The sequence below is a fragment of the Musca autumnalis genome, unplaced genomic scaffold, assembly GCF_047663935.1.
Source record: "Musca autumnalis isolate F117 unplaced genomic scaffold, ASM4766393v1 scaffold_3, whole genome shotgun sequence".
In the NCBI taxonomy this organism is placed as follows: domain Eukaryota; kingdom Metazoa; phylum Arthropoda; class Insecta; order Diptera; family Muscidae; genus Musca; species Musca autumnalis.
This window is the reverse complement of record NW_027411866.1, coordinates 67,520,145-67,535,413: the sequence shown is the minus strand read 5'-3', so window position 1 is coordinate 67,535,413 and position 15,269 is coordinate 67,520,145. Positions and strand designations below refer to the sequence as shown.

At 37.7% G+C, this 15,269-nt stretch overlaps 1 protein-coding gene across 1 annotated transcript in view; it reads right to left on the bottom strand.

Moving 5' to 3' along the window:
• The window catches only part of dtn (transmembrane protein 132C dtn), a 444,998-nt gene that overhangs the window by 348,374 nt on the left and 81,355 nt on the right, over positions 1-15,269 (bottom strand). Inside the window, exons 5-6 of the mRNA XM_073979456.1 lie at positions 2,312-2,522; positions 2,085-2,228 (exon numbers count right to left, since the gene is read on the bottom strand). Coding sequence (XP_073835557.1) covers positions 2,085-2,228; positions 2,312-2,522 — 355 coding nt within the window. The remainder of the gene's footprint in view (positions 1-2,084; positions 2,229-2,311; positions 2,523-15,269) is intronic.

The window sequence follows — 15,269 nt, the reverse complement described above, 5'->3', positions numbered from 1 at the left end:
ATATCTAAAAATTCGAAAATGTATATATGGGGATTTCTGAGTGAAATCAGACACTTTTTCAAGATGATGTTTTTGATTTCCTTTATTTTTTGCTGTGGTGATGCTGTTCATTAGCAAAACATTTTGGTATATATTCAGATTTTTTTTTACTAACGGTTCCAGAGATCTCGCATCTTGAAAAAGTCAAATTCTGTAAAAACTGCATGCAAATAAATACTCATAACTTCTTAATATTGGTCCAATTTGAAAAAATCTTTTTGTATATTTTGTTGTTTTATCAGCTATTAAATAAAAAATAGCAAAAAAATTTGCACAGTGGGCTTGGATGCTATTTTCACGATTTAATATTTAAAATCAATTTTTAAAGATGTTCGTCCGCTTCGATTTTCTTTAAATTTGTTTGTATTAAACTACGTTGAATTACAAAAATTTTAAGTCCTATGTGGTAATGGGATTCGGACGATTACTATTTTTTCTGAATTTTTTAAAATTTGTCAATTCAATTTTCCCTTTATAGATTTTCAAATTTGACCAATATTGAAGAAGTTATGAGTATTAATTTGCATGTAGTTTTTACAGAATTTCACTTTTTCAAGGCGCGATATCTCTGGAACCGTTAGTCAAAAAAGATCTGAAAATATACTAAAATGTTTTGCTAATGAGCAGCATCACCACAGCAAAAAATAAAGGAAATCAAAAATATTTTTCAACGACAACAAACAAAATACCGCTGAAACAATATGAAATAAGCATTTTAGAGTTTCAAAATATTCTGAAGAATTGGTGAGGACATTATTTGGAAGATTTTTGCAAATATAATATGAATAAGTCGGCGTCTACCGTTCTTCTGTGAATCGTCCTTTTGCTAATTTTTAAACCAGAGCGATTTTGTATTTGACCAGAGGATGATGTAGCATCGTTTTTGGATGAATATGAACAATATCAGCTAATGTTTTGGTATAGCCTCCTTATAGCGGTACCTTCCGATCTTCGGTATTTTGGGTATTTAAGCCGCATTTTCCTACTGAGTTAATTGTAATTTAGTTTGTCCGCTTATATTTGCGCCCTAAAATGTTTTTTGAATTTTTACTTTTGTTTATTAAATTCTGAATACCTTATTTTTGTGTTTTCCAGTAATAAAGATATAAATAAAAAATAAAAAGAAAAATAAAAAATAAATTTATAATTTTCTTTTCTTAAAAATATTATCATTTTAGAAAAATGTATTGAGGTGCTTTAGTTTTGGCCGACACTGTATTTTAATAACAAAGATATATACCTTGCCCAGCAAACCAATCGTACCGATATCGTAACGAAATCGGAACAAAATTCGGACGTTACGTTCGATATCTGATCCGAAATCGTAACGATATCTTAACGAAAGTTGTATGAAGTGGTTGACATCATTTCGGAACGAAATGTCGGAGCGAAATCGGATCGATTTCCAAATAATAATTTCGTATGATTATCGAAGGAAAAAATTTTTCTCTGATGCCTCTTTTTTATTGATAAATTTTCTTTGTTGTGTTTTTTATTGGAAGATTATAATTTCAAAGATATCTAATGATTTTCACTGTTGTTATCATTTTGAATAGTAGAACAATGTAAACTTTGTGTACGAATATGTTGAGTCTATCAGCACTAGCTTGAATTATTATATGTTGCATTTATATTTAAAATATTAAAAAAATGTATATGCGAATTTTATAACCAACAATTTTGTTTTTCGACAACAAACTAAAATGTTGCTTGTTAGATATATACAAAAGGTGGTTGTTGTGCGAAGGGAAATTTGTTTCCGACATATCGATCCGAATTCGTAACGAAATCGGAAGAAAAACATTAGCATATTCGAAGGGAAATTTACTTCCGACATTTTCTCCGAAATCGGAACGAAATCTGAACGAATTCCCTTACGAAAAATCGTATAGAAATCGATACGAAATCTGAACGATTTTGCTTCCGAAATTGTTCCGATACGTCGGACATCCGACATTTGGTTTGCTGGGTTGGTGAGATTTAAACAGAATTTAATAAAAAATAAATAAATAATACAGGTAAAAATTACACGATTTTACACTTGCCTTAATAACGCTTTCATCCTCTGCATAGCACGAACTTTGTAGAGTAACATCGGCTACTTTTCCGCCCTGGGAAACAATAAAAACTTTCATAGCCTGGGCCACTTGACGTCCGGTCAAAACAGCCGTATTCATCAGCTCCCAGTTCTAAAAAATGCAATATTTTACTCAACAGTAGAACATGGAATAAGAATGCAACAGTTTTCTTATGATTATATTATGAAACTTACCTTTGCCATTGGTAAAACTGCTTGAATATCATCTTTGTTTACCTCTAACTTGGCAATTATTCTCTTTTTGTTGTCATCCGGAATAATTTCCAAAGAAGATTCCCGTGGATTGTCAAAAATGTAAGTAACAGACCACACAATTTTACCACCATCAATCAATTCTTTCGTATCATCTGCCACTTCTAACAGCCATGTAAATATTTCGTCAATTCTTAAATGAAAGACGGAAAATGTTGTCCCATGTTATTATCATTAAATTTTTAATTAAGAACAAACAACAAACATTCACTTTTTTGGCAAATTTAACCCACTTAGCACCAGGATTTTTTTTTTCTTGAAAATGTATAGAGTAATGTATAGAGTAAATTTAGTTTTTAGTCGTGCCCACAATGGCAAATGTTATATATATTTAAAGATATCCTCTATGTCTTCCATTTCATAAAATATTTTTCATCGTAGACACGGTTAAAGTGTAAGTTCATTTTATCCATACTCGAAAAAACACACAAATTTTCCATACAAATGTACGGTACAAAGTGGTTCAGAATCGCTTTTTACTGGTCAAAATTCTGTAGCTTTTGAACGGATAGAGATATTTAAATAATTTTCGACAGATCAGCTTTTCGGTGAATCAAAAATGGTCAATTTCGGCGGTCTAGTAGTTGCAGAGGAATTCGAGGTCAAAGTTAAATTTTGGAGTTTTTTTACTATTGTTCATAAAAATCTAAAAATCTAAATAAAAAATCTAAAATTTTTCAAAAATTAAAACAAAATGGGTTTTCATAAAACTCATATACCTAAAAAATTTCCATTTGTCTAAAAAGCTGTAGCTGTAGGAAAAACATAACGGACGGAACGGCACGGATACAAAAGTATATATGGGCTGAAAGAGGGCATCTTTATGCGAACGCCAAACCTTGTTCCCTAAAAGTCCTACTCCACTAATGTTGGAATTTCATTACGTGTAAGCGCTATGGTAATTTATATAAAAAATGTTCTTATAGGGGAAATTTTACCTACCTAACAAAGAAATAATGAACACAGCAGTTAGTTGTTTCCGAGAAGTAGTTATTTCTTTCTCCAAAAATTACCTATTTCCAAAGTTTGGGGCCCACGCCCACACATTTTGTCACAATTTGTGGATTTCCTTAGTTTCAATATGATTACTATCGAATCACTCTGCAAACATTTGGAAGATCGTTGGACGATTTTTTGATCATATTATTCTTCTTCTTTCCGGCGATCTTTTAGCGAATTTTTATGTAAAATTCACCCACGCGAGTAATTTGCCATTCGTAGAAGATTTTCTACAATTGTTTATTATCAATCGCTACAATGGATCTTCTGCTATGCATCTCGGCGATCTTTCCGCGAATTTGTATTATGTTTCGCTTGTTGTTAGTGCAGGCGAATAATATATTATTCTTCGGAACCCCGATCACGCGATGTTACTAAAATTTTTGATTTGGTTCCATATAATTCTCACATTCTACATAACTTTGATATAAATGGCACGTATATTGTTATGAGTATTGACAAACACAACACATGTCCGGGTTTTGCCAAGTGAAATGAAGAAAGTAAATGCAATCAGTATACAACCAGTACAACATAAGGAATAATTAAAAATCATAACAAATCAGAAAATAAAACAAAAGGGGCGTTTAAGTTCAAATGTGATTTTTATTCTAATTTGACTATTTTTTAGTCATGTGTCAACCCCCTTGTCAGAAATAGTCTACTACGTTAATTATGCAACTTTGCGCATTCGGCGCAAAGTAATATTGACATATTCTGACAAGATCCGCCTTTGGGAAGCATAGCTGAGTGCTGCCGGACGCGTCCACAGGTTGCGGATAGTGGGACGCCCAGTAGATATATTGGGTAGCTGCGAATCAAATAAGCAGTCGCGGACAGCTCGGCGGAGCTGGGGGGAGAGTCTCGGAGTAAATGTCCGAGTGCCTAAGGATCCCTGGTTTGATGAGGCGAGAATTTGGCGCCCCTAAAATAACCAATACCATGCATATAGAAACATTAGTTTTGCTGCGAGCGGGCGTCTGCTTGTATCAAGCGGCTCGCTATATAAACGTGTATACATGTAGCCGGGATGGTGGTTATGAACTGGCAGCCCCAGTACCATCATAGGATACGATGGACCAATCACCCATCTATCTGAAACACAAACCGATTAACGAAACTGATACAAGAGAAACAGAAACTGAATCAACCGAAACGATGACGACCTTTAGCAAAGGAAACCGGATAAGAGTAGGTTAGGTTAGGTTTAGGATGCGTAACTGCCGTGCTGGCAGCTACTCCACTCGGAGACCTTGTGGTCCATTGTGATCATCCTGACTGTTGAAGTGTGTGTGTTGTGGTGATGATGATGATGTTACTGTGATTCGATGCGGTGTATGGTTGGGTACTGATTTATAGATGGAGAGCGCGGCTATGTGTACTGTTGAAGAGTTGTATCGGCTATGGATTTGATGGATGGATGATGGATGGTGTTGAAAAGAGTGAGATTTGTAGACTAAGGACGAGATTTTAGATGCAGCTATATGCCGATGTGTTAGTGCAGATGGTGCTGATATGTAGTGGAAAGTGTGATATGTTTCTTGTTGTGGGCGAGGCTGTATGGTGTTGCGTGACTGCAGATTATGGTGATGTGTGTCAGATGAGTATATGGTGATTTGTGCATACGGTGATGATGTTCTGAATGGTGCTGTGTACTTGAGAAGATTTGGATGCGACTGTATGGTTGTGTGTACATTCAAATGATGATGATGTATGGTAGAAGTGTGATGTGTTGATGGTAATATTCTAGATGTTGCTGTAAGCCTGCAGATGAAAAAAAAAACATCCAGGGGCTGGATGTTCAGTATTGCACTCAGTGCTGCTTGAGGGGTGCTCCTCACTGCTCCTGTAATAAGAACTGAAGCAGATCTTTGCACAGTAGCTAACCTGGACAAATTGGACTTGCTGTTCAGGGCCTGCCACCAAACAAGGCACCCATAGGTCAAAATGGGGCATACCACTGTCAAGAACAACCAGTGTATGACATGTGGTCTCAGACCCCAGCTCCTACCTATTGAGTTCTTGCAAGAATAGAGTGCAATTAGACCCCTCTTAGTGCGCTCCTCCGTGTTCCTTTTCCATCTAAGTTGATGGTCAAGAATCACTCCCAGGTACTTCGCCTCCGTAGAAAGATTTAGCTGCACTCCATCTAGTGTTGGTGGAACGAACTCGGCGGTCTTTATTTTCCTAATAAAGAGCACCAGCTCTGTCTTTGCCGGATTCATGCCAAGTCCGTTGGTGTGAGCCCAGCGTGAGAGTTTGGCAAGTGCTCTTTGCATTAAATCAGACAATGTGGACAGAAATTTCCCGCTAATCAGGATGACCACATCATCCGCATAAGCAACTACCTTAGTTCCTAGATTGTCGAATTCTCTGAGTATCCCATTTATCACCAGTAGCCAGAGCAAGGGGGATAGGACTCCCCCTGCGGTGTGCCTCTGGTGACAGATCTCTTAATGGAGCTCTCCCCAATATTTGAATTGATAAGCCTGCTTCTAAGCATGCTATCAATCCAATCTATTAGGTTGGGGGGACACCCAGCGATTCTAGAGAGGAGTGGATGGATTCGAGTTTCACGTTGTTAAAGGCACCCTCTATATCCAGAAAGGCAGCCAAGGTGAAATTCAATTCAACCATATTCTTCTCTATATAACCCACGACACAATGTAGCGCTGTTTCTGTTGATTTCCCTTTAATAAAGCGTGTTGTGATTCGCTAATGAGGTCTCGTCTGAAGAAAGTTCTAATTTCTAAGTCTAACACCTTTCCAAAGTCTTTAAGAGAAAGGAGGAAAGACAAATCGGCCTATAGTCCTTCGGCAGTGAGTGACTTGGTTTCCCAGCTTTGGGAATATAGGTCACTGTTACCTCTTTCCACAGTGCCGGTGTGTGCGATAGTAGTAAACAAGTCCTAAAAATCTTCTGAAGAATGGTTGTCAAAACAGTAGGTGCGTTCTTAAGCATCGCTGGATTGATTCCATCAGGTCCAGGAGACTTATACGGCTGAAAAGTACTAATCGCCCATGAGCTTTTGTGGTAGCTTATTAATCTATTGACAAGAGCCACCTCCCCCGGAGTGCGGGTCCTGCTTTTGTCCACGCAAGGTGTACTCGAGCTGGCATCCTCACTTCCAGGGAAATGTGTTCCTGTCAACAGATCTAAAGTCTCTAGAGCGGAGTTAGTCCAGGTACCGTCATCCCGTTTGATTCTCCCAAAGGGTTTAGAGTCCTTCGAGATCACCTTACGGAATCTCGCTGCTGCATTAAACCCCTTTATGAATTCACTAAAGCTTTTCCACGAGGCTCTTTTAGCTTTCCTGATTTCACTTTTATACCGATTGAAACTCTCTCTGTAGAGGTTCCAATCGGTATCAGATTTGGTGCTGTTAGCTTTATTAAAAGCTTACCTGCTATTTTTCCTAAGCTTTGCTAGCTCGTTGTTCCACCAGACTGGTTGAGTTCTCCTACCAGGATAAGATAAGGGGCAAGACTTCTCATAACAACTCTGGAGGACACGCGTTAGATCTGCAACGTGGCCATCTATTTCCTCCGTTGTGCGTGATTCAGGGAACTCACACAACCTCGAGGAAACGAGGGAGTTGTAGTTTTCCCAGTTTGCCCTCCTTGGATTCCTATGAGGCGGTTGCCTTTTACTTCCATGGTGGACTTGAAAGTGTATCGCTCTGTGATCTGAACCGGATAAGAGTAGGACAATGGAACGTTCGTACGTTAAGGGAACCCTCAAGGCTTGCCCAACTTGAGGCGCAGACAAAAATGTACAACATTGCCGTATTAGGTATAAGTGAAATGCGTTGGCCTGGGAATGGAGAGATGATATCTGCTAATGAAAACATTGTACTGTTCAGCGAAATGAAACAAGAAGCGAATACGGTGTCGGCTTTATAATAAGCAAGGAATTGCGCAAAACCCTCTATTCGTGGAGCCCAATTTCCGAACGCATTATAATGGCCCGTTTCTACAGCGATGTCAAAAAATATGTTACGATTGTGCAATGCTATGCACCGACTGAGGATAGAGAAGAAGAAGTTAAGGACCAATTTTATAGCCAGTTAACTGCCACTATACAGAAGGTAGCGGAGCGCGACATATTACTTCTGACAGGGGATTTCAATGCAAAAATAGGTTCCAACAATGATGGCACATCTGAAATTATGGGAAAACACGGCTTGGGAGTAAAGAAGAACAATGGGGAACGGTTTATTGAACTTTGCCAAACATTTCAGCTGGTTATAGGGGGTTCACTATTTCCACACAAGAATATACATAAATATACATGGACTTCGGCAAATGGATACACAAAAAATCAAATAGACCACATTTGTATACGCCGCAAATGGAGAGGGTCTTTAATGGACGTGCGCACCAACAGAGGTGCTGATATTGACAGCGACCACGAGCTAGTGGTGACGACTATAAAAATCAAGCTGAGGAGAATATATAAGAAGAACCAGAACGAAATACCGAAACGCTTTAATGTAACAAAATTGAAAAATAGTCAGAGGAGAGATGAGATAGGCAACGCGTTAAGAGACTGTGTACCGTCGACAAACACAACATGGGAAGACACAGATAAAGCAATCATAAATATATCGAAGGATAAAATTGGTTACAACGAGAAAACGGAACGGAAAGTATGGATGTCAGAAAACACATGGAATTTAATCAACGAGCGTAATAACATGAAAATTCAAAAAAATACCAACCCCACTTTTCAATCAAGTTACTCAACTTTAGCAAAAACAAGAGTTAAAAGAGCTGCGAGAAATGACAAAAGGAAATATTTGGAGTTAATGGCTAGCGATGCAGAAGCAGCGGCAGGTGCAAATAATATGAAAGAATTGCATCAAATTATTAATCATATTTCAATTAAAACCGGAAGCTGATCCCATGCCATAAAAGACAAAAATGGTAATCTTTTGACAGACACTGCTGAACGAACACGCAGATGGAGACAACACTTTATGGAAATAAGTAACTGTGGAAACGCGAATAATGCAGAAGCCCCTACGTAGCCAAGCGAGGACGCTATAGTGGATAATCGAATATCAACAGAACATCCGAGCGTAGAAGAGATCGCTAGTGTAATTACAAAGTTAAAAACTAACAAATCGCCAGGGGAAGATGGGATACCCCCGGAACTTCTACAGGCCAACCCAATCGCTTCGGCTGAATTATTATTCCCTCATATACTCGAGGCATGGTCCAACGAATCATTTCCCAGCCAGTGGACAAACGGCGCCATTATAAAACTGCACAAAAAAAATGACAGCAAAGACTGTAACATTTGGAGAGGCATCACGCTGCTTAATACAGTCTACAAAATAGTAGCAACAATCATAAACAACAGGCTACACTGGGTGGAAGAATCGCTACGCGACGAACAAGCTGGGTTCAGACCACATCGTAATTGTGTGGACCAGACAAATACATTGCGCATTATTATTGAACAGTCGGTTGAATGGAGATCCCTTCTTTATTTGGTATTCGTCGACTTCAAAAAAGCATTTGACTCTTTACGGCGAAGTGCAATTTGGTCGGCATTAAAGAAAAAGAGGGTACCACAGAAAATAATAAACATTATACAAGCTATGTATACAAACAACAAACTACATGTGCGTCACAACGGAACCACAAGTGATATATTTGAAACAAATACAGGTGTTAAACAAGGTTGTCCGTTATCCCCACTCCTATTCGCCGCACAGTGTGTCCAAAATGGGTTTTTTGTGTCAAAAATCTATATTTTCTAAACGGATAAAGATAGAGTTATGCAATTTGGAGGAAATGTTTATCGTTCCGAAAATGTATTTAAAAACCCTAAAATACCTATAATCGGACGGTACCTTTATATGGGGGCTATATCAAAACGTGGACCTATATATACAATTTTTAGTATGGAGATAGTTTACTCGTAGAAAACGTTATATTTAAATTTTTAGCTTGATCGGTTGATTATTGTAGGTAAAATCCTCAAAACACGTAAGATCGGGTGGTAACGTTATAAAGGGCCTATTTTCCGGCGTCGCACTTGGTCGCAATTTCTCTATTGAAGAATTGATAGTTCGAGAGCTCCTCTATATTTGGGTACCATTACAACAGTGGAACCCCGTGGAACTTTTTAGTTATATCCTATTAAAAAAGAACTTATTAAAAATATACACGTAAAAATGTTCAAAACAAATCAGGTTATTATACAGAACAGGAACGCAAATACATTTACTTCTAAGCACAGTTTAATACGTCAGGTTTCGTATTATCGGATAGCAAAAAGAACCATTAAAGAATTCCAATAACTCGTGATAATATGGTCCTCACAAAATCGGCGAATTTCCTTGCGATTTTTAGCATTTGTTTTAACGAAAATAAGATAATGTTATAGGTACCGTCACTTCAATTATAACGGTACAAGCAACGAAATGTTTGTTTTTCTCTCTTAGCTAGCATGTTTTCTATCCCTTCATATACAATTTTTGGGAATTTTCCACAATTTGTTTTTTGCATTTTTGGCACAAAATATTGAATATGGACACACTGTGCGCCGTAACATTGGATCAAATTATGCTACAACTTGAAACGAAGAAAAGGGGAATCGTCTGGAATTTGCACCGAAAATTAGAGGATCTTGACTTCGCAGATGACATCTGCTTATTATCGCACAAATTCACCGATATGCAAGAAAAACTCAATGAGCTCGTCGAACTGGTCAAAAATGTGGGTCTAGAAATCAACAAAGACAAGACAAAAGCAATGCGAATAAATAACACCACAAATATGCATATTCACATTGAAAACCAACAAATTGAATACGTATCGGTTTTTTGTTACCTTGGTAGCGTAATGGCAGAGAATGGAGGAATCGATGACGATTTAAAAAAACCGACTCAACAAAGCGCGCGCCGCTTTCGGTCGACTAAATAAAATATGGCGATCAACACAAATTTCAATGAAGACCAAATTACGAATTTTTAACGCGTGTGTAAAATCCAACCTACTTTATGGTAGCGAAACATGGAAAACTACGTCACATATAATCCAAAGACTTCCGATATTCGTGAACAGATGCCTTCGTATAATTTGTCGCATATTCTGGCCAAACCGAATCACAAACACTGATCTATGGATAATGACAAACGAGGAACCCATAATCCGCCAAATAACAAGAAGGAAATGGATAGGCCATACACTACGGAAGCCACAGTACAGCATAGCTAGAATGGCCTTGGAATGGAACCCACAAGGTAGCAGACGTCCTGGGCGACCAAGAAACACGTGGCGAAGAACGGTCCAGCATGAAATTGAAAAGCAAAATACAAACTTAGATAATTTAAAACATATTCGTAACGATAAAGTAAGATGGAATTCTTTTGTAGAAGCCCTATGTTCCCAAATGGAATAAATAAAGGATAAAAAAATTCTGACAAGAGAGATGGACAATTTGCCCGTCAAGGGCTAGTTAAAGCTGTGTTTGAGTGAGAGTGTGTTATTCGACACAAGGCAGAATAGACGAACTTCGTTCACGGACTCCGTCCACTTAACAATACTAACAACAATTATTGTTTGCGAAAAAAGGTAAAAACTTTACGAGCAAACATTCAATAAACATACCAAACATCAATACTAAAAACCCTTGTGTTTTTCATTTCTTTTCGTTTATTTATACCGCACAGCCTCTTCGAGGCAAACAACAACAAAGCTACGCTTTATTGTGGATACTCCACATATCCTAAAATATACAGTCCACTCATCATTTGGTGTCCCACCTAAAAATTCTGCTTTCGCAACTAAACATCTGGTCACTTCAGGCCGGATTAAACATTTGGTACTTCGAGCCGGATAAAAACAAGCAAGGATTTCATCCACTACGCCTGGCTCCGTCCGCACATTAATAATTTCATCAATACAAAAGGTACGTACTGTCAGTTTTCTACGAAGGTTAGGCTAGGTTAGGTTATAGGATGCGCAGCTGCTGTATGGGCAGCCACTCCACTCGGAGACCTTCGTTTTCTACGAAAGTGAGCAGTAGAACCATTTTACAATAACAACACAAAAATAATGGGTCGATTGCGTATTGCGACGCGAGTCGTGTCGTTGCCGACGACTTCAAATTCTGTCGCCATAAAGTTAATTTTCCGGCGACAAAAAATTAGCTGTCGCCGTGCATTTTTACAAATGCATAAAAACGAAAAATTGAAACGTAAGTAAGATTTTCATTTATTTTAAGTGAATTTATTTAATATTATATACATTTTTTGGTGTCTCAGTACTTATATTGGTAAAAATTGCTACAAAACAGCAATTTGAAATGCTGCTTCAAAAAATAGAAGCCCACCCAAACGTAGCTCGAGGAGTCAGACTTTTTGGCAAAACTAAAGCCACTTTTAATGAGGTGTGGAAAGATGTTGCGGAGCAATTAAATAGTTGTGTGCGTACACCAGATGTATGGCACAGAGTATGGACTCATCTAAAATTCAAACTAAAGAAAAAATGTCTCAAAATAATTTGTTGTCGATGGAGCAAGCTGTAACAGACTTACTGCAAATTAATATGGTTTCAAATCCTACAGGTGCGATCTACGGAATTGAAGAGACATGGGATGATAATAACAGTGAAATTACTGAGGTAGAAAATTAAAAACCTCAAAATGAAGTAGATATTGACAATGAACTTGCCAACAAAACGTTTAAACTAAAATATCCTTTTCTATTCAGATATAAATGGCGAACATCTTCCTTTGGTCCCATTATATGTACGTGTGTTCCGTCAGTGCATCCGAAAATTCCCGGGAAATTTGTTTTTGAATAGAAATATCTTTTATGTTGATGCTTTTCCTCTTCTGTTAATTTGGCAACAATCCAAATTTTACAAAGATTTTCCTCTATTAACTCCAGAACTTCACTTAATACCTTTGACAATGTGGGCTGAGCCATCCCGAGGTTAAAGTCATTGCCATGGGATTTTTGAAAGCTTCCTTCTGCAAAAAATCACACACTTAGGCTGTATTGCTGTTGATCTGTGGGTTTTTTTAAAGTCATTAATGCCTATACTATATGAATAACAGCATCTTCTGGAAGCCGAAAATAGGCTTTAAACCTAAAAAAATAACAATTATTTTGATGAATGTTGGAAACCAAACATACTCAAAATACTGATGGCAATTCTGAAGGATTCGATTTATCTCTTAAGTGTCTCCTGATAGATGCTAAGTTAACTATATTTTCTTCACTATCATCAAAAAATAGTTCCACTGAGCTTATCATTTAGAAAACTATAACTTTTGTGTGATATCTGATATTTTTTCTGATTTATTGAAATCAAAACAAAAAACGCTCCGCTACATCACCGATAACTTGTTATCGACGATTATTTTCTATCGCTTTACGTAGTAACATTTTTATATTTTGTCGCAGAGACGATTGACGACGCGACATGATTCGCGTCGCAATACGGAATCGACCCATAAAAACATCCATCGATCGTTTTCTTCGAGTCGAGCCGCCGACGATTTTGTCGGCTCAAATCGGCTAAAAATCGCCAGCCGTCAAATCGGTAGAAACGGCGCGCGTCGATAATTTTCAGCAAAAATCAATGAAATTTCGCGATATACATAGTCCCGGTCCACAAATCAGTCTATTTCATTGAAAACTTTCATGAAATTTTGCTTTCTTAGTAATTTTATGAAATTTCTGTAGTGGGGAATTTGATATAAGAACGCCTAATTTCATGAAATTTTTTAATGAAATTCATTCTAGTGTGTACCGGGACTATGTTTAAACTACATGTTAACTAAGCTGAAATTTAGCCGCGAGTCGGTAAATAAGTCGGCGGGCCGCCGCCGATTGTCTTGCACAGACGTGAGCGAGCGAGTCGAAAAAAACGGTCGGCTTCGTTGCCTGATTCCATGCATAAAAGGAATAAAGGAAATTTGCAGTAACAACATATCCAACACTGCAATACTGCTGTGTATAGTAACAAAAACAACAATAAGATCACTAATCAGTGCTGTAGTTCCGTTGATTTCGTTTTGATTATTAAGAAGTAAATAATCAGTAACCACATTTACGGTATAATAAAGCGAGTCGTAAAAAGTTAAAAAATAATTTTATAAAACATAATTTTGGAAATTATCTATGAAATTAATACAAGTAAAATTTATTAGTCCATATTTACATTAGGCAATTTTCCTTGCGGCAATTGTCAGTTTGAAGGTGAAAGAGGTGAGGCATATTGTAACCCTTTGCCTCTCAACACCCTCTCTCACCGACAAACTGACAATTGCAGCAAGGAATATTGCCTAATGTATATATGGACTTAGTGCATTTTTCGATACACCGAGAAAAATTACGTGTCTTTCGATACACCAATCATATATGCATGCCCTGGCGAGTATAAATAGAAAGACAAGTGCACTTCGTGCAACACCAAATCCTTCCATTTAGCAAAATATGACTCCAAGTTTGGATGATTTGCATTCATCCAGTAATCACACTTCGGTTCATTCTATCTTAACTTACCTCCATGTGATATTGATGTATTCAATGGAGGTTTTGAATCATGGCCAACATTCAGGGACTTGTTTTCGGCAGTTTACATTAACAACTCCAGAATAAGCGACGTCGAATGGTTGTGCCATTTAAACAATAAAACAAGCGATGAGGCTCGGGAACTTGTTTCCAAGTTTCCTCTTACCATTTCCATTATTAGTGTTTCTATGTATTCAGCGATTACCAAGAGATACTGTTACCTTATGGGAGCAAAGCATTACAAATAAATCAGTTTTGTCTTTATGGAAAGATCTGGATATCTTTCTTACGGAAAGAATTGGAACCTTAGATTGTCTTCGCAATATAAAGGGCTTAGATTCGAAACCCATCTCCCAACAAAGCATTATCCGAGTACACCATCTTCTAAGTCGCCTTTTTCAAATTATAAGAATTATTGTCCAGTATGTCCCCGACAGAAGCATCATCTTCGAACATGTGAGGAATTTCGAAAATTTTCATTTACTGATCGTTTTGATATTGTAAAACGGAACTACTGCTGTACCAACTGTCTTTCTCGTGGGCACCATGTCAAGGATTGCAGTAGCCGTTTTAATTGTTCTTACTGTAATCAAAGACACCACAGTCTTTTACATCGTGATATGACAGTAGGATCTCCCAATTCGGCGATAACATCGACTTCTATTTCTAGTCGTCGATTTCGCTCTGAGACTGGTTCACAACCTTCGGGTCCGAGTTCGTCCGATTCGCCCACCATAAATACAACCCCTCCAAATTCTTCCACTTTCGTGAATAGACAGGTATTTCATACCACTTCATCGAACAATGAGGTAGGGTCTTCCTTCAATAGAAATTTATCTATTCAGGTTAATGCTTTGGTTCTTCCAGAACAATCAAATAATTTTCCATCAATTTCATCTAATATTGATCTGTCTTCTCGACTGCCAAATATACGTTTGGCAGATCCAACCACGTTGGATTCCGGTCGAGTGGATCTCCTACTAGGAGCGGACATTTATCCCAAAATAATTGCTGACGGTATCATCCACAACTTACTTGGCACTTTATTGGCACATACGACGGTCTTTGGCTGGGTTTTAACGGGACCAATTCCATCTTAAAATATGTAATCAAACGTCTGCGACTTCAAACGTTTCCAATATTTGATGTTCCAGATTATAATTTAATATTTCTAAATAATTTTTTCGATATCCGGTCATCTTGTTTTAAAAACGCTTCGCGAAATTTAAATAAAATAATGGATCTATGATACGGCGTCTCCTCTACGGGAGTTTGTAATCGTCTTTCATAGTTCTTAAAAAAATAGATCTACAAGCACTTGCTGGGATCATCGCCCCGGATCC